We start from the raw sequence: 19,840 nt of genomic DNA, 5'->3' as shown, positions 1-19,840 counted from the left end.
CCTATATTTTAGAATTGCGAGGTTACTGCATTAGCCTATTCGTGGTATTGTTCTGCTTTCAGCTTGGCTGCTGTGTGTGTGCAAGGTGTGTTGTATCTGTGTTGGCAGCTGCCGGGAGCGTGGGATAAAATTGCGCCACCATGATATGAGATGAGGCAACAGTGATCAAATATACAGAGGTTAAATACGTACTAGCAGGGATCGTTCCGGGGATGTTAGTGTAGCACAGGAGCTGGGAACTATTTTTTTCTGCTAGGGGCTACATCCCCTTGGAGGATAAATGGTGGATACACGGAGGCCAGAAGAACCCTACACTCTCGCAAGATCACTCCTCCCGCAAACTCCATGCACTGCTTGCGTATTGTGTTTTCCATAGGGGGTTCCACTTTTGCTTTTATTGCACCATTTTTTTTAGATGAAGGGATGAGATGATGGGAGGGCAATGAGAAATAAATAAAATAAAATAATAAAGGTTGATGCTAATAAAGAAGACTTTCTTCTAAACAGGAGGAAAGGGGGCGGTGGGGGAAAGATCTAGGCCAGGGGTCAGCAACCTTTTTCAGCCGTGGGCTGGTCCACTGTCCCTCAGACCATGTGGTTGGCTGGACTATATATATATATATATATATATATATATATATATATATATATATATATATATATATTCCTATGCCCCACAAATAACCCAGAGATGCATTTTAAATAAAAGCACACATTCTACTCATGTAAAAACATGCTGATTCCCGGAGCGTCCGTGGGCCGCATTGAGAAGGCAATTGGGTCACATCCGGCCCACGGGCCTTAGGTTGCCTCCCACTATTCTAGGCAATGCTTAGATTGCCAGGGCAATGGGTGTGTATGCAAGATAAAAAGTTTCACCAAACTCTTCCATACACAACTTCTTTTATTGTTGGTACAATCCTCACTACCGGCGTTTTCACTCCATACATCTCCCTGTTTGTGGTCTTTTCAAAACCCGGAGTTAAGAGAAAGTGTGCGGATTTTGTCAATGCAGTAACTAGGTACTTGGCAGTTCTTAATGTGTATTAATAATAATATTATTAATGATAAGTTAGTAAGAAACTGAAATACAGAAACACACCAAAAGATAAAACCAAACATGTGGAAAAATCCATGTCAGCATTAAATGCTGGTTATTAACAGGCATAGATCTGAATTTGGGACTAGAAAATGGGCTTGCTATTTCTTCTAAGGAATTTTTTGTTTAAGGGGAACCTTTTCCTGGAGAGGCAGTCAGTCAGACAGACAGAGAACAAGTCAATATTGAATAATGGTCAAAATAAGGGTTGGATCGGTTCCCACAAGATGCTCATGATAGGAACTTCCATGTCAGTCCTGGAGGTCTGAGGTAGTCCAAGCTCCTGCATATAGAGCAGGAAGGTGCTGCAAACTATTTCTCACCTTCTTCTCATGCTCGTCTAGATTGGAAAAGATTTGGAGGTGTTTAATAAGAACTGGTTGTTGTTTTTTTGCTGGTATAATTATGTATCCCCAGAGACTTGGAGGCTCAAGATAACGGGCATTGCTATTGACCTTATTCTAATTTTGTATGACATATCCCATCTTACTGTTTTTTTAAATGAAAGTGCAGTCTGTATATACTCCAATAAATAAAACAATGCCAGGACACAAATCTCATGTGCTTTCCTGTTAGGATCCTTTTTGCTCTCTCCCTTTCACCTGTCTAATCTATTTTATGTTGTAGGTATTTACAAAGCACCCTCTTCAAGAAACACATACGGTAGTTATCATGCTCACTTTCAGAGCAGTGAAGACAGTATCATTTTATCATCTGCTCACTAGATGGCACTGGCCTTAGCTTGCATTAGGATGAAGTCAGGAGTTTCCTCCTGCTGTTTTGCTTTTCTTTAAGACTATGCACGGTACATATTACTGGTTTAAAATGCAATGAAGTCATTCCGCCCCCCTCTGTGTTTCAAGGTGCATTTGCTCCTTTCTGTACACATCAGTAGGCTTTGATGTGTTTCCACCTCGCCCGCAGTGTGTCCACACCAGGGGGCAGAGAGCAGGCAGGGATTCAAACTGTCTGGTTAGTTTCCTACTATAGTCATTGTCAGATTAGTGCTGGGTTGGGGAAAACCACATCAAACCACAACATTTCCAGAAAACTACAATAGCTCTGCATCCCAAGTAACATTACGTGTAAAGGTAAAGGTAAAGGGGACCCCTGGCCGTTAGGTCCAGTCATGACCGACTCTGGGGTTGTGGCGCTCATCTCGCTTTATTGGCCAAGGGAGCCGGCGTACAGCTTCTGGGTCATGTGGCCAGCATGACTAAGCCGCTTCTGGCGAACCAGAGCAGCCCACGGAAACACCGTTTACCTTCCCGCCGGAGCGGTACCTATTTATCTACTTGCACTTTGACGTGCTTTCAAACTGCTAGGTTGGCAGGAGCAGGGACCAAGCAACGGGAGCTCACCCCGTCACGGGGATTCGAACTGCTGACTTTCTGGTTTAACCCACAGCGCCATTGCATGTACACAGATTCAAAAACCACTAGTGGGAGAGAGGGCAAAGGTTTTATTTAGCTTTCTGAGTGGTGTGTCTCCTAGCCTTCTATAAAATTTCTCAAACGCTATGAGTAACTTAAAAGGACTAATGGCATACAAAATGTAAGGACATTCCATACCTTATAGGAATAATACAACCACATCTCTAGATAGATTCACCGCCAGTTTGAAACTGCCGTCAGCACCCCGCTAAATGGACCAATGGTGTCACTTGGGCTTGTCCTGTGCCTATAAGGCACAGGTCTGAGCTGTTTTGCCCTTGTCCTTCCGCTTTCCCTGGAAAACCTGCTCTTTAGTACTAAATCGGAACAAAGGGCAATCCACGGGAAATCTGAAAGCAGCGGGGTAAATGGAAGTGTGAATGAGCCCTTCGCTTCAGGCAGCTACCGAGGTTCCCAGTTCTATCTTCAGCTTCTTCGTTTACAGCAAGCATTGCCTGCACCCTCTCAAGCAGATCTTTGCAGTTACAAAAGCTTAGAAATATTATAACATAAACTGAAATGTGAAGGCAGCTGAATTTTGCACCCAATACGACAGCCTGAGCGTATCAGCATTCCCACAGAACCACAATAGATATAGATCAGGCAAAGGCAAACTCATCCCTCCAGATGTTTTCGGACTACAATTCCCACCATCCCTGACCACTGGTCCTGTTAGCTAGGGATGATGGAAGTAGTGCTCCCAAAACATCTGGAGGGCCGAGTTTGCCTATGCCCGATATAGATGTCCCTGGGCAAATGAAAGTGACATTTCCTGATGACTGGACTTCCTGTTACCTTGCCTACACTCCCCAATCTAGATCACTTACAAACTTCTATGAACCACAGCAGGGCTTGTATGAACCACAAAATTCATACAAGGAAGGGCTATCACCACAGTCCTAATGCAACTCCCACCACCATCCGTGGAATTTCTTGTGATATAAATTGGCACTGAACAATGGCATTGAGAAACCAGACCAAGGAAAACAAACAGCCAGAAAAAATTGAATAAACAGATGTTTGTTTTTCAAAATCAAAATGTAGACCATATGAAATAATATAAGAGAAGCATTTTCTGTACATAAATAGGCAATGAAAATAGAAGTTCATTTTTTAAAAAAACTGTTTAAAAAAAGGCATTTTGCATTCATAGGACCTAGTGCCAAGATTTCTGAATCTGATTGTTTGGCATTAGTTTACATTCTGCAGCATTGCTTGATTACAAAGAGATATTCCAATTTTTATGTCATGATCCTATTTGTTGCATTTGAGGTGCTGAAAAGACTCAACTGTTGTACCATTCCTCATAGGGGAGTTCCTGCAGTTCCATGATCATTCAGGGTGCTAGGGAAAGGAAATTCAGGGGTGCGCCTTCCACCAGCCAGCTTCTTGCAGCAATAATGCAGGCTATGAGGGCTTATTCAAAATGTTACAAACTATGCATGGGGACCAATGAAAGGATTCCTGCATAGTGGGTGCTAAATCTGAAGGCTCTTGTGCATTCCTCTCCATGCCAGTGCTCACCTGGATATGCTGAGAGGTAGCAAAAGTCTTTCAAAAGGAGATGCCCATCAACTCCTGTGCCTTCCCATGGAAGTACTTTTCAGCAGCCTACAAGATGGGACAGTCACACTGGATTGGTGGCTGCAGCCTACAGATACTGGGTAAGATTAGTTGCATTGCTGGTGGCTAGTTCGTGTGTTTTATTCATTTCGTTACTGTGAAAATTATAGTTCAATTTTTAAAATGTATACTCAGAAGTCAATCAACAAGAACCACTACTCAAGTAAATGTCCTTAGGTATTGCAGCCTTACGTTATATAGATCAAGAAAGAGGGTGTGGTTAGGGTGCTGTTGTGGAACATAGCCTACAGAATAATTAGATTTCTGTGTTCGATAGGACTTAACAGTGAGGAAGAAGTACTACGGTAGCAGAGGCCAAAGCAAAGCTCTTGTTTAGCACATGAACAACACACTACTTCTGTATTTTGCATTGGCAAACACAGTTTAAGGCCGAAATCGGCTACTTGAAGCAGGCTCAGGACTCAGTTCCGGTCCAAAATCAATCCCTGTGTTGACTGTCCCAAGGAAAGGTTATGAAAGTGGCAGTATCAATATTCCTTATTTACTAGGAACAAATAAGGCACTGCATCTCTCTTAATAGCATTACGGGTATTCTACTGAGAGCAGGAAAAGTGCCTGGGGGCTGTCTGCTCGGTTCTCCAGCGTTCATGCCAGTCTAACAGCATCAATAGGTTAAAAGCATAATTAATATCCAAAGAACAAATGCAACCCCACTTGGAAAATGATTCCTGCAGAAATGCTCTGAAAAGCTGCAAAGACATTTGTACAGCAAAACTCCTTTCACCAGAGAGTATCTTCATTCTTCATATTTGCCTCCTGCATGGTGTCTCCATTTGCAACCATCGATATTCAGTACACAGTGCTCTTATTGTGCAATGTCATAGTAGAAATTGCGCAGCCTGAACTCCACTGCAGAAAATCCTGGCCGATCATCGACGCTGTAAAAGAAAGACATTTTATTTTGTTATAGGCGCGCACACATCCTTTGCTCTCTCCTCATTTAAGTCCAAATGGGCCATTTCCAGCCATCATTATCTCAAGAGCAAAAATGGACCACATGTGCAGGTAATGCCACAAAATTTTGCTCCCCAGCAGTGTCAAGAAGGTCCTGAGAGGCACTAGGTGGAGGTTTGTGAGGGCAATACAGACATTTAGCCCCTAGTTCCGACTCAGCACCAAACAGCAAGCTGCCTTACACCAGTGACCAGATGAAGCAAGGGAATAATGGCCATGAGAGGAAATGCAGGGATAGTTGAAGTAAAACTGCAATTCCTGGCTGCAATGTGAATACAGAGTCTATCCCCCCCCCCAAAAAAGGGGGGTGGGAGCTCTCAAGGAGAACCTGTGAGGGTGGGAGGAATAAGCTGCTTATTGACCCTTCCTTGAAGACCACAAGCAGAACTGGATCAGCAGCCAATAATGCTCCTTTGCCTTATACAACTTATCTCAGAGATATAGATGTTTCACAGAAAAAGTACTTAAAGGGGCCCCTAGAACACCACCCCCTGGGATTAGTTTGTTCTGGGTTCCCATGTGATCAAGAACATTTGCTAAGTGATAATCAACTAAGCACCCTACTGAAATAATTTAGGGCACCCTCATCACTGAAGGGTCTTCTGTTTGTGAGATGTGCCGAGAACATCACTGTACTTTTGAGGTTTTTTAAAATATATATATATAAAACACCCCTATGTTTAGATGTATATTTCTAAGCATGTTTAGATGTATATTTTTAATCAATTTTCTAATGTTGCACAGCTGTTGTAGCTCAGTGTTCTGCTCAACAAGCTTTTGTCAGTCCGTTTCTGGAAAATGCTGTACCAGAAACAATCAGCTGGTATGTAGCTGAGCACAGCGGCTATAAAAAGTTATGCAGCATCTCGCCTAAAAGCTATATTGCAATTTGGCTTGCAGGGCATTACTTCTCATTTTCATTACTGTATTAAGTAGCGCAACCATTATTGTTAATTCACATTTTACTCCTTTGGCTTGAAATGTTCCTTGAAGGGCAGTTTGGATCTCCCCCCCCCCATGGTTTAAAATGCAGAAAAAGCGAAGACAGAGTGGGGAGTGAAAAGCAAAAGAAATCCAATATTTTTATCAGAAGAAACACAAATATGATGATGCTCACTCATATGTCCAGCATAATTTCATTAACTCATAGACCTCAGGTGGGCAGTTTTCTGGACATTCCATTCGCTCTCCTCTTTCAATCATCTGAGCAACCTCCCCACCTTTCATGCCCTGCAACAGAATGAGAAAGGATTTACTTTTTTTGTCAAACTCAATTATTTAGGGACAACTGCTACTCTGCAACAACATGGAGTGCTCCTCTTCTTGGTTCCAGCATCTTTATTCTGCTCGTGCCCACACAACCCAGATCTGCTTCCTATCCTACCCCCCACAAGTCCATCAGCACTCTGTGCCCACTGAGCATCCTGAATCCGCATTTTGGGATTTAAGTTGGGTAGGCATATTTGTGCTGAATCCCACCTATACTGAATTCTGCACTGAAGTCTAGGGCAGCTTTCTCTTCTATCCCTGGGGACATTTAAAAATAGATGGTTAGTGGGAACCAGGAAAAGACCGATCCAGACAATGAGATATTTCTTTTTACATTTAGATATAGCTACATATATGTCTCTGTCCTCCTGTTCCAGCCACTCCATTCACCCTTCCCCTCAGTTATCCCTTTATTTCTCCTCTCAGTCTATCGCTAGTCCATGTCACTGAGTTATTATAGGGCTGTTGGGGGTATTCCACCCCCATTTTGTTTCTACAATTTTTTTATACTTGAGCATGCATCAGCATGACTCTGAGTCTGCTAGTAGTAACATCTTGTGTTCCAGTGGTATGGTTTTGGCTACATAAGCACAAGCACAGAAGGACCTGAATCTGTATTAAAATACGGATGTTTAATGAAGGAAAGCAACATCTAAAATGTACCTTGTATGGCTTTTGCCCATAGGAAAAAGCCTCCCACATTAAAACACCAAAACTCCAAACATCGCTCTTGCTTGAAAATTTGAAGAAGTTCATGCATTCTGGAGCATACCACTTGACTGGCCATTTCCCATAATGTTCTGCCTACAGTGGTGCCACACATAAAAGAGAATATTAGACATATGACACATCATACAGCAACAAGAGGAAGCAATTATGGTTTTGCACAGTTTCTGAAGTCCACCCTCTTCTGACACCATCAGAGGGGGAAGGTTAGTCCTTCCCAGTATTGCATCATGTTGTGAGCCAACGATGTCATCAGTGTGTGTGTATGTGTACACTGGTGTGTGGGCAACCTGCTAGAATCTACTGAGCACATATAATATAGCTGTACCTGCAGCCCCCAGGCCCCTGCCTTGCTCAGCTCCCAGCAGTGATGGCTTGCATGTTGTAAATAAAAGTAGTTTCGAGAGTGGGTGTAGCAAGGGAAAGATTCTTTGCAGAGGCATGCCTGCTGCCCTGATCATGTTTTGTGTTGAAGGACAGCTAATAAATTTTAAACTACAATGGTGGTGCATGCACACCACAGGAAGCCACAGTGACATCATGAGAAGAAATCTCAGTCGAGACAAGTTACAGGGTGAAATAGTACCTTGTAATAATCATTAGAACCAAGGGCTTTGGAAAGTCCAAAGTCACTGATTTTGGCATAATGTTGTGTAACCAGCAGTACATTTCTCGCAGCTAAATCTCTGTGCACAAAGTTGTTTTCTTCCAAATATTTCATCCCCATGGAAACTTGATGAACCAGCTCAATGATATTCTTTTCTTTGACATCTCTGAAAAATCAGAACTAGTTTACTACTTTAGCAATTTATGGTAAATTTCCGTTCCGCGTTATTCCGTTCCACTTATATTTTGGTAATTAACTAGTTGTTACTGGATTTTGCTTGTGTGGAATCCAATGTTACACAGGTGGGCCTGCTCTTCCTTTCCTGTCCCTTAAAGCCCCGCCCCCTCCATGAGCTAAAAATCTGTTTCCAAGGGTTAGCAGACTATCCAGAAAATATTTTGAGGGCATGTGTCCTTTTGCTTCCAGTCAGCATCAGGCCCTTTGCTTTCATGTGAGGGAAATGTGGAGGGGAAACAAATATCTCATAACTAACTAAATACTTATGTTACCAATCCATTATGTGCCTACACTTTTCAAGAACGAAGGGGTCCCACCTCAAAAAGATCCATACTTGAGAACAAACAGTAATGGTCCACTCAACTCTTTTAGAGCGTATCTTCACCTTTTGACTGAATTTCACAAATATGGTGGGAAAGTAGAAGTTCTTTTTTTACAAACTAGTAGTAAATGTGCTCTTGGAGAAAATAAAGCTTTGGAAAACTACTCAGCTAGTGATTAGTCCATCAGTTTTGCCTATTATCACACAATAAATCAATAAATAATACGGACAGCCAATTTACCTGTGTTTTATCAGATATTTATTCAAGGGGCCAAGTTCAGCCATTTCCATTACCAACATCCAGGACTCGGCCTCACATATGCCTATCATTCGGACAATATATGGGTTATCCAGTTGTTGCATAACATTTGCTTCTCTCAGCAGTTCATCTTTTAAGGAGGGGTCGTTGCTTTCGTTCTTGAGAATTTTCACAGCCACTGTCTTCTTTCCCCTGAAAAGAAATCACCAGGAAGCCTACATTATATGCAGTGCTCCAAGTATTCTTGTCTGTTTCCCATGTGCTCAATCTGTCCAGTTTTCTACTTCCAAATGCGGCTGCACGCAACACCTCAGAGGAGGAACAGGCAACATTGCATAATTCATGCACTATAAGTCCTTCTAAAGCAAAAGCTATGAAGCAAAATATACGGGCACAAATATGGATGAAGGTTAATTGATTTCTTTCACACTGGTGGGAAAAAGGGAACATTCTTGAGGGTGGATCGTTGGTGGTGGTATAAGCACTTAAATGGATATATTCTGGTCAAAGGCACAAGTTCTTATTGCTCAAAGAAGAAAAGGAAAGCTTTGCTGTTTGGTGCTTATGTATCAAAACAGGTCAAAGACCCAGAGTTATGAAAACATACTGTATTGTATTCAGGAAGCGCATTTAAAAGGGAACAAACACAACATGCATAGGACAATGAGCAACGCACACACGACGGAACACTGTTCGTTAGTCTGTTTCAACAAGTGAATCTTTTGGAAACACGTCCCAATGGCGTTAGGAGACAGCAAGGTTCTTGTGCCTTTCACAGCTGTGTGGCAGGCAGAAATTCAGCAAGTGAAGTCTTTTTTTAGTATGGTAATACAATTATGGGGAAAGCTCCACTAGTTCACATAAGATGCCGATCAGACATTTTATTAATTGTGTGCGGCCTGGTTTACTCTTCGTCCATCCACCTTACCCCAAACAGAGGATAAAATTTGCACATGGTACAAAATGTATGCAAATGTGTGCCTTCTTTTGTCACTGGGGCAGAGAATCTATGCAAACTAACTTCTGATTTTCTTTAGAGGAAACAACGATGGTGGTGTCAGTACACACACCTTTGGGATGCCAACCTGGAGCTCCCCCGACCCGGCAGCCACACCCCACCCCATCCTGGACACCTGTACTACTGGTACAGGTAAAGGTAAAAGGTCAAGGACCCCTGGACAGTTAAGTCCGGTCAAATGGTGACTATGAGGTTGCAGCGCTGATCTCGTTTCAGGCCGAGGGAGCTGGCGTTTGTCCATAGACAGCTTTCCGGGTCATGTGGCCACCATGACTAAACCGCTTCTGGTGCAAAGGGACACCGTGACGGAAACCAGAGCGCATGAAAACACCGTTTACCTTCCCGTCACGGCGGTACCTATTTATCTACTTGCACTGGCGTGTTTTCAAACTGCTAGGTGGGCAGGAGCTGGGACAGAGCAACAGGAGCTCACCCCCTCACAGGATTTCGAATTGCTAACCTTCTGATTGGCAAGCCCAGGAGGCTCAGTGGTTTAGACCACAGCGCCACCCGTGTCCTGAATAAACAAGCACACAATCACTGATAGGTCCAACCGCCAAAGCAATGAAGATGATGCCTCCTCAGCTGTTGCCATTGGCTCAGTGGTTTAGACCACAATGCCACCTGCATCCCTCTACTGATATAAGAAGGCAGGGCAGGTCCTTCTCTATCTCTCATGTGATTCTATTGATTGAGGCAAAGGAAGTCTGGTCCAGGGCTTAAGAACAGCAATATCATCAAAGGAATATGACAAAGAAAATAATATAATAGTCAAGAGGGAAGGATGGTAAGAAGACAGCATTTCAAAACTTACTTTTTCATTTCATAGGTGCCTTTTTTCACAGTGCCAAAATTACCAGAACCGAGTTCGTGGTCTTCCAGGATCAGCAGATTTCGGTCCAGGGTGACGTTTTTAGCTTTTACCTCTTCTGGGTCTGCATATGGACTCTCGTAGACCTCTGTGTCCATGGGCAACCTCTGATCACCTGGGCATTGAACAGGCGAAATGGTTTAGCTGTTTCTGGCACACAAATGTTTCTGAGCTCCCTGCCTGTCAAATGTTAGAACTCTGCCTGCTTTCTCATCCATTTCTCCTCCTATGTGGCGCGATAGGCTATCAACAATCCCTACTGCTATTTGGCAAGGCTCTTCCATTTCCAGACTTCTCTCATTGATATCCAGTTTTGCAGCAAAGACTTTTATGTCAAGTCCTCCTCCCAGACTCACTCTAGCTGCACTTCCATCGCTAACTCCCACCATATCCCACCTGCAGTTCCCATTTGTCAGCTCTTCTCTCCAATCTCCCCCTGCTGTGCTGCTTAACAGGCACCTGCTTGGCTTTCATCTGAATAATGGTTTTCCTAAAATTTCACACTGGCATCAAGGGGTTTTGTACTTTTCTCAACAGAAGGGATTCTGAAAAGGAGCTGGGTTTCACTCAAAAGGTGTGTACCTTTTCAAGGAGCATACTCCCACATACCCTTGCTAAACATAGCTAAATTGGACAGTTTAGAAGAGAAAAGAAATGCCTTTCCATGTGTATCAGCCCTCAACAGTTACAAGGGCTGTACCAAATTAAAACAGGACATTTATCAGTTTTTCTTTGAATTACCCGGTGAACTGCATGAATTTCTAGTCGCCATTATTTCTCTCCAGCAATATCAGCATCCAAAAGTAGCGGTGCTTAGAATCACCTTACAAATCTTACAATTTCTTTTTGAAAACCTCATGGAGATCCTTTTGATCAAGTCGTTTATGAATTTTCTAAGTCAGTAAGTAAGTATAAGCTGGAAAGATGTAGATTGGTGACAAATATACTTGTTCTAAATAGGTAAAGCGTTTCCAGGATTATTTTCTTTCTTTCAAAAAAGGGTTTCTGCATTATGAATGGTCACAATTATCAGGGTTCTATCATTCTCCATGTTTAGTGCCTCAAATATTCTACAGAAAAGTCTGTCCAGTGAAAAATAAGAAGTAAACTTGGGGAACAACTATTATCAAAAGAGAAATGATTTCATTGCCTACCTTGCTTTACACGTGGTGGCCCATAAGGGTTATCTGGGAAAGCGCCAGATGGTAATGATGTCGTTGACGTTGTAAAAAGTAATCCAGAATCATCATTCCGGACAGGTAAAGGTGGCTGTGGCACACAAGCAGATCTTTCCATTAGTACATTTTGGGGGGTATTAAAGAGAGCATGATAAGAAAAATTAAGCAATGAAAGATGCAGGCAATGAAAGCATGAGTAAAGAAAGCGAGCAAAGCTTACCTAAATCTTCAGATTGTTTCTTGCATATCTGTGTCAGCAAGGTAAGAGACATACTGCTAAAGCAGAAAAGGATTCTGGCAAGTATTTTGGAGCAGTTCCTGATGAGGGAATTAACTAATGCAGGCATAGGCAAACTCGGCCCTCCAGATGTTTTGGGACTACAACTCCCATCATCCCTGACCACTGGTCCTGTTAGCTAGGGAAGATGGGAGTTGTAGTCCCAAAACATCTGGAGGGCCGCAGTTTGGGGATGCCTGAACTAATGGCTTTGTGTTCAAATGAGAATTCAATAGCAAATAAAGTTGGTATTTTTCCAAAAACAAAAAACCCCCACATCTGCTTAATCTGGAGCTGCTCAGTCTTATTCTTCCAATCAGTACTATGCTTTTCATGGATTCCCTCTGATGGCATATGCATCATATAAACAGGTCTCCCGCAAACTCTGAATCGGTAAGCTTGAGAGTGAGCCCAGGTTGACACATTTGCCAACATTTGAAATGAAAGTGGCAGACATAGGTTCACCCTACATACCATTTCCACACTCTCTGGACGTTCACTATTGTGCTGAGAAATCACTCATCTATGTCTCTGGCCCTTTTCGGCATAAGTCAGCAAAAGGACAATACTAAAAAACTGAAACGCACCTTACATTTTATTCTGTATGCAACTAGTGCTGACAGTCGGCAGGCACTCAGGTGAAACAGGCAAAATTCCCAGAGTTCTGGTGTCACCTGTACTTGTGTTTGCCTAGTTTTCTCCAGTTAAAAATCAATGCAATCTTGAGCCAGTAATACCTGTGGGGAGATTGTGCACAGTACACTTTGCCAACCTGGTGCCCCCCAGGCGTTTTGGACCACAACTGTCATCAGCCCAGCCAGCGTGGCTGTCCTGCCTGGGGCTGAGGAGAACTGTAGTCCAAAACATCTAGAAGTTACCAGGTTGCCAAAGGCTGGTATATAGGGAAAAATGCATTTGGGACCCAGCACGTCTATGTTTAAAAGCAACATATAATCCTTGGTCTTTCTGCTGTTGTTGAGCTGATCTTTTAAATATTTGCTCTGTAAATTTTGATGGGATTGCAGCGGAATGAGTCCAGGACTTGTGTCCTGAAAAGAATTTTGGTGTTGTCTATCAGACTTACTCTTGTTTAGACTCCTGCATCTCTACCAATCAGTAACACTATTAAAGATGCACTATTAAAGAAGAAAAAATGTAGTGTTTAAGATAAGACTGATTAAAAGGGAAGTCAAGTCATCAGACAAATCAACTCTATTCTCTCCGCAAAGCAAGCAATTGTATCCTAAACATTTTTACTCAGAAGTAAGTCTCTAAACACTATAGTACAAGTGCACATCTTCTGGAATAACTATAAATAGTGCATGGGTATATTATTTCTTGTGTATTCTGTTAATTTATGGAAGTGGGAAATTGTTTCTGAGTCACTGGAGCAATATATTTAAAGGGGATAAGTAGTGAGCAAAACATAGATATGAGGTTCCCAACTGACACATATGTTTCATACTTTGGTACTTGCACTTGCTAGGGAAGATGCAAACTCTTGACTTTAAACAAAGCAGAGAAACACCGAGACAGAAAGTGTGGAATACCTGTGCTCCCTGCCCGCTCAATATTTTAAAATTCTGTCCTAAGCCACTGGTCTTTTCGCCAACTAAGTAGGGCTAATCCAGTTTAAATGTTTGGAGATTTACTTTTAAATACGAGGTTTGTTCATATCAGAATTCATTAGGACTAGCATGAAGGAGACAGACATGTGAAAATTCACACAGAGAACTCCCAACGTTAAGGGAAAGAAGCATGTGCCAATCTGCTCCACAAATTAGGAAGTGTTTTTATTAGCACCTGTAAGGTAACATACAAATGGGCAGCATTCATCCACTGGTCCTCAGATAAACCTTTTTGCAGGAGAAATAAGGATTAATTTCAGCTTGCAGCCACACTGTGATTGGCTTTTGCTTTTTCCAGCAATCATCATGTCTAATTGGGTGGGGTGGGGGCAGAAGAGTGCATATGCTCCATGCTGGCTTTCATGTGCAGTTAGCTGGTACAATACACTAGCCTCCAAACCTGGGGTGGAGGTAGAAGAACAGAGGGGTGGAATATCTTCTCTAAAGAAGCAGGGTCAGTTGTTTTCCACATTTCCCCGTGTTTCAGAGAAAGTACCGGTATAACTCACACAAAAACTAAGATTTAAAACGAAACTATAAATATTGTTTCACTGAAACATAAAGGCAGTTTTCAATGATGCACACGCACATGTGATACTAGCTTATTTTCAACTCCATTCTACCAAACTGATCTCATTATTATTACAGTTATAAATATTATTGCACAGCATGTTGGCAACAAATAAAATGCAATCATTTCTTTTACTTATCTAAATTTGAGCCATGGGTTAATCATATTAGGTCAGCAGTAGAAGCTGAAGAAAGATGCCAAATGTGCGCAGAGCGTTAGCAGCAAGGCATGGAGCCAAACCATTGAAAAGAGCTGTAAGTGAGCTTCATGAGGGTAAGTCCTTCCACACATTTGCAAATTTACAAAACACCATGCTTATGCACCTTTTTGCTTCCCGGCTTTGGGAAAGTGTATGACTTGATTCTGGTGAAAATTCCACCTGTTGACCAAGTCTAAAAAACCATAAAGGATATCAAAAGGATAAATAAGTGTATCAGAAAAAGTAAGAAATATTTCACACAAACATCTACAATAAGTCATCTACAATCGTGGTTTCCAAACTTTCTACGGAGAATAGGACTTGGTTGCAAACTTTTGCGTTTTAGCCAGGATTCACATACAAGGACCTTCACTTTTGCTCTGTACACATCCTTTATAATATGCACCACCAGACTGTAAAACAAATATTTATTTTTTTAAAAAATGAAAAACACCTTCAATCTCTTCAGCCAAGTTCATCCATGGCATGTCAGTGGTTGCTTCAAACCCAACTCAACAGAGACTGCTCCACATTGCAACCTGTTTGTACAATGTACAAATCCTGCATGCATCCAGGAGTTTTCACCATATTGTGCTAAACTGCAACAAGTGAGGGTTTGTACTGTAAAAGATGCTAGAAGCACAGCTGTGTTTCAAGCAGCCACCCATGAATTGGGTCTAAAGGAGAGAGAAGGGGTGTGGCAATTTGAGTAAGTGAACAAACTTTTAAAATGCATCTCCATTCAATTTGAAGTCAATGCCTTGCTTCCTTCAGCACTGAGACGAACGTTGATGAGAAAAGCTTTATCATGCAAGACAAAGCAGAAATTTTCAAAAGGGCTCAGTGCTTGAGACCATGAGTTTTCATTTCTCGCTGTTCTGGTTCCTGTCACTCTCCAAATGGCTTTTATGGCCCTCTGTAATGTCCTTGCTTCTATACCATTTAACAAATGTTCCCGTTATTTTTTCTCCACCCAGTTCTCCTATCTTGCTTTCTCTCGCTATCTACTCTAGTCCTTGTCAACACATTCAAATCCCTTGTGTAACTGAATTTTTGGAAGAACAATGATTGCAGAGCAAGCAAATAACACGCAGAACATCTTAATTTAAATTAGGTATTGTGATTTTATAATTGTATTGTCTCATATCCAAATTTGGACTGTTGTGGCAGAGAACACATCATACACTGTACAAAGTGAAACAAGAGTAGGAGCCAATTGGTGCCACTCCATGGATGCACGATATGGCTCATCCAACAGCACAGGAAAGAAGATTTATCTTGGTGATTCTTCCTCTCCTTGCAGCAGCCCAATGCCCTTCCCTAACCTGCTCTGGAAGTTTGGAGTAATTCCCATGCTTTCCACTGTGGAACAACACCAACTGGAGTCCACCCACTGCAGACTGGCATACATGATATTTTCACTCCAAAATAAATAAAATAAAAATCCACATAATGTCTAATGCTATTGCATGTAAAACACACAAATATATCTGAAAATTATAGCAGGTGTTCATATATTAAGAAACTCAAAAAGTGATAATTAACCATCCTTAAACTCTATTTTATTATTAAAAACCACCATAAATGGTTTTCATCGATACAATTTTCTTACCTTGCTGAAATTAGGCCTATGATCCGGTGAGGTGAATACGCCTAAGATAATGAGGTACACTAATTAGTATTGCTGCTTTTATCAACATTTTTAGGGGGGAAGGCAGGAGAAGAACACCCTTAAGGGAATAAACATGCAAACATCAGTGTAGCTGTGGCATAAGAAATGAAGTTACTGAACTAACAAAAAATGAACACAGACTCAGAGCAAAGCTGCACCCAGCTCAGGGAAGGGTCTCTCCCAGCCCGACCTGGAAATGCCAGGGACTGAAGAAGGAACCTTCTGTATGCTCTACCATTGGGCTACGGCCCTTCCCCAGAGAAGTTGGCAAAATACGGGTCTTCCCTGGGGAAAGTGCTGGGACGTGGAGCTTTAAAGCACAGACCAGTACCAGCATGACGCAAAAGGAATTCTGGATGAGCCCCAAGTGACTCTGAGGTTGCAGCAACCTGATAAATATAGTCTTACTCAAAGAAAAGGCTAAGGAGTAAACCCTACATGAATTCAGAGTGGAGTCCCTAAGGCAATTGGACGGCACCTCGTATGCCTTCTGCAGCCCAGCTGGTGTCAAACGTTTTGCTCTGCTTTCCTTTGGACTATATCAGTGAGGCTGAGAGGGCGGTCTTGTCGTCTGGGAAGCCCAAGACCTCCAGACACACTGCCCAGGCATGTGCCCCCAGGAGGTCCCTTCCGTGCTACAAATATAGCAATCTAACTTCATTCATGGAGACAGATGGATGCCAGCAACTATCCATTCTATGCTCTGCTGTTATTAAGCCCCAAGACTTGAAATGGTGTCCCTGATGCAAGGCGTAGCACTAAAAGGGAATTTAGAAGAGGTTCTGGGAAAGCCCTGACCCACTTGCTTAAAACAGGGCGCTGCTGCTTTACACCATTTGCACTGCTACAGGTAATGTAAGATTGGACAGCCTTTGGCTGCAAATCTCTGGAGAGCCACTGCGGACAACACGGAGCTAGACTGACCAATGGGCTGACCTCCTTGTCCCTTATACACAGATCAATCATTATGCCAATAAAGGCTAAATGAATGAGTACATGGATCAATCATTGCAATCATCTGGAGAAGTCCTCCTGACAGACCCACAGTTCTTATATTCTTTCAGCTTCCGCATTTACTAAGACTTTTTGTGTAGCAGTGCCAGTAATTTGGGACACTGTTCCTATTGGAATCATACAGGTACCTACAATTCCAATATCCTATCAACCTGCTGAAACCTTTTTTTGATTTACCAAGCGTTTTTAGAAAATTTATTGGACTCCGTTATGTATTTTAAGCTCTTATAATTTTATGGTGTTAGAATCATTTTCATGTACACCGCCATGGGGACTCAAATTCTACATTTTAAAAATAAACCCAGTCACTCACCATTTTTCAAGTTAGGATTTGGAACTGGATCTGTGATGATTCTTAGAAGTCCATCTGCTTTGTAGGAATAATGTTCCACTAGCTATCAGGGGAAGAAAACAAAGAAGAAAGATTAGACTTGAAGGAAGGAGAAATAACAAGCTACTGAACTGCTACAGTGGCTTAGGGCCAGACATTTAGCTAATCATTTCTAGTTAATATGTAAAATCCAGCCACCTACCCTGCTGCCCTCTATGGGTTCTCTGGTCCTCAGGTTCAAATATTTCATTTTGTTTCCCCCCTTCTGAAGCCAGTAATTTTATCCCCAGGCAGCTCCACTTTCTCATTAGCCATTAGCCCTTAAGTTATTGTAGGCACTGCTCCCCTTAGGTCAATTTTATGGTGACCAAAATACTGTAGCGTAGGGGTGGTCAGGAGATTTTACCATGAGCCACAGAAGAATCTATGTGAATGGAGACCTGGCTGTGCCCCCTGGAAAAGAGTACATTTTGCAGGAAGGACACAATTGGCTCACCAATTAGCACTCATTAGCTAAGGTTTCCATGCCATACTTCAAATATGACAATGTCCACAGTAGCCCTGTTCACACGTTACCTGCATACCTGTTTTGATGATGGTGTGTGGCAGCAATTTTAGCCAAGCCCCCAGGTCTTTTTCCTGCAACAAATCTATGTTGTGTGCATTGCCTGCTGAAAAATTCAAATGCATGACCACTATTCACTTGCAAGGCTCTCCATATTTGGGGCCCCTGTGCAACTGGGTATCCCAACTTCATGTACGCCCTATATGAGTAGTGCCTTGCACACTGGAATGGTTGTTGCAGGAATAAGATCCGATGAGAAGGGTGAGACTGAAGCCTGGCCCTGCTCTGCAAACACAGATATATCCTACATGTGAGGTACTGAGTATCTCCACTCAAGAAACATGTTACGTCTTGCTTACAGTGATGCAAAAGCAAGTGGTATGCACTTTGGATTCAAAATTCAGTCCTTATCATCCCTCTCCCTCTCCCTCTCTTTCATACAGACAGCACAATAATAGAGTACTATACAGTATCTCATATGTGCTAGGACTCATTAGGTCTCAACCATGTCTTCAAATACCCTCAGCCCTATAACTTATGAATGTTCCTCTGGACATGTGCAGAGCTCATTTCTCTAACTATTTCATGACACTTTATCCATCCTCTCCAACCACATTAGAATTAAAGAACCAGGTTTACAGATCAAAAGACTTGACTATTTCCCCCGCTTCTGACCACAGTTGGTAGGGCCACTATTATTTGCAAAGTGCAATACTGAACATTTCATTAATGAATACTATTATTATTAATAATAATTGGGATAATAATTGGGAGCCAAGACCGAGGGTGGTTTCCTCAGTTAAAAAGAAGTGGTAATGGAAAATGTTCAACTAACTTGTACATCCTCTTTTGGTGCTTGTATATTAACATGTAAGGAAGAACTTGAACACCTCCCCAGCAGAAAGATGTGTATGCTCAAAAAAGGAGCCAAAGTTCACACATTTCTGTAGGGCAGTGATAGCCAAACTTGGCCCTCCAGCTGTTTTGGGACTACAACTCCCATCATGCCTAGCTAACAGGACCAGTGGTCAGGGATGATGTGAACTGTAGTCCCAAAACAGCTGGAGGGCCAAGTTTGGCCATCACTGCCGTAGGGAAACAGGCACCATTTTGCCTTTCCCATGATACACTAGAATTATGAAAACTGAATGTACAAATCACTCATGCATTTGCTGTTGCTACTCCTTTGTAGAAAACTCACCTGAAAATAATGGCAGACCCTACACACTGAGTCAAGAGTCATGGATCCAAGCCCAATGTACACTGAACTAATACCAAGTAAATGTAACATCCCGAAAATCTTGAATTCATACTTGCTAACAAAACTGCATTCAAAAAGAGCACATTTCTGCCAATTTGAGAGCCTTTTGTTATTTGTATTGACTCAAAACAGTGTGTGTGTGGGGGGGAAATAAAGGCAACAACAGAGGTCTCATAATGCAATCCTAAATTTATATTCCCGTATGGCACATAGTGTTTCAGAGAGGGCATAACAAAAATGGAATTTCACTGTCTTTCTATAACTCTGCTATTTTCATGAATAAATTAGATTTGGGATTTCCTGCAATTTGCTCAACAACAACCGTAGCCCAAATTAACCTAAATTTTTTTCTAAGGAAGATCTAAACAGCTCATATTAACCAAGGTAAGCATTACCCTCCCCTAGTTTTGTCCACAATGGAAAACAGGAAAATATGTAATTTTGCAAAACTCATTTAGACTATAGACCCACAGCAAAGCAAAACTCCTGTTGTCTGTGCTGTCAATATGCAGACACAACAGACAGCTCAGGGAGTGACACTTGACAAACCTGGCAGAGTGTATCAAATGCCTTTCCCTCTGGGATTGAGAGTTTCCCCCTCTTGTCCCTCTCAATACGATAATGTAGCACCTTTCCTTCATTGAGCAGACAGAGAGCATAGGATCCCTGATTCTCTTTTTCCCTGATCCTGCAAAGAAAATAAAT

At 42.1% G+C, this 19,840-nt stretch overlaps 1 protein-coding gene across 2 annotated transcripts in view; it reads right to left on the bottom strand.

The window, feature by feature from the left end:
* Positions 1–3,532: 3,532 nt before the first annotated feature.
* SYK (spleen associated tyrosine kinase) overlaps positions 3,533–19,840 on the bottom strand; it is a 34,696-nt gene continuing 18,388 nt past the window's right edge. The window contains exons 4-14 of one of the 2 annotated variants that reach the window (XM_035099928.3): positions 19,685–19,823; positions 17,292–17,373; positions 15,905–15,945; positions 14,417–14,485; positions 11,594–11,708; positions 10,383–10,554; positions 8,533–8,742; positions 7,712–7,898; positions 7,063–7,203; positions 6,248–6,360; positions 3,533–5,054 (exon numbers count right to left, since the gene is read on the bottom strand). In XM_035099928.3, coding sequence (XP_034955819.2) covers positions 4,982–5,054; positions 6,248–6,360; positions 7,063–7,203; positions 7,712–7,898; positions 8,533–8,742; positions 10,383–10,554; positions 11,594–11,708; positions 14,417–14,485; positions 15,905–15,945; positions 17,292–17,373; positions 19,685–19,823 — 1,342 coding nt within the window. In that variant the 3' untranslated portion in view covers positions 3,533–4,981. The remainder of the gene's footprint in view (positions 5,055–6,247; positions 6,361–7,062; positions 7,204–7,711; positions 7,899–8,532; positions 8,743–10,382; positions 10,555–11,593; positions 11,709–14,416; positions 14,486–15,904; positions 15,946–17,291; positions 17,374–19,684; positions 19,824–19,840) is intronic. The other variant, XM_035099929.3, reaches the window with a different exon arrangement.

Source organism: Zootoca vivipara, chromosome 10 (genome assembly GCF_965207765.1).
Source record: "Zootoca vivipara chromosome 10, rZooViv2.hap1.1, whole genome shotgun sequence".
In the NCBI taxonomy this organism is placed as follows: domain Eukaryota; kingdom Metazoa; phylum Chordata; class Lepidosauria; order Squamata; family Lacertidae; genus Zootoca; species Zootoca vivipara.
This window is presented reverse-complemented; position numbering and strand designations above follow the sequence as displayed.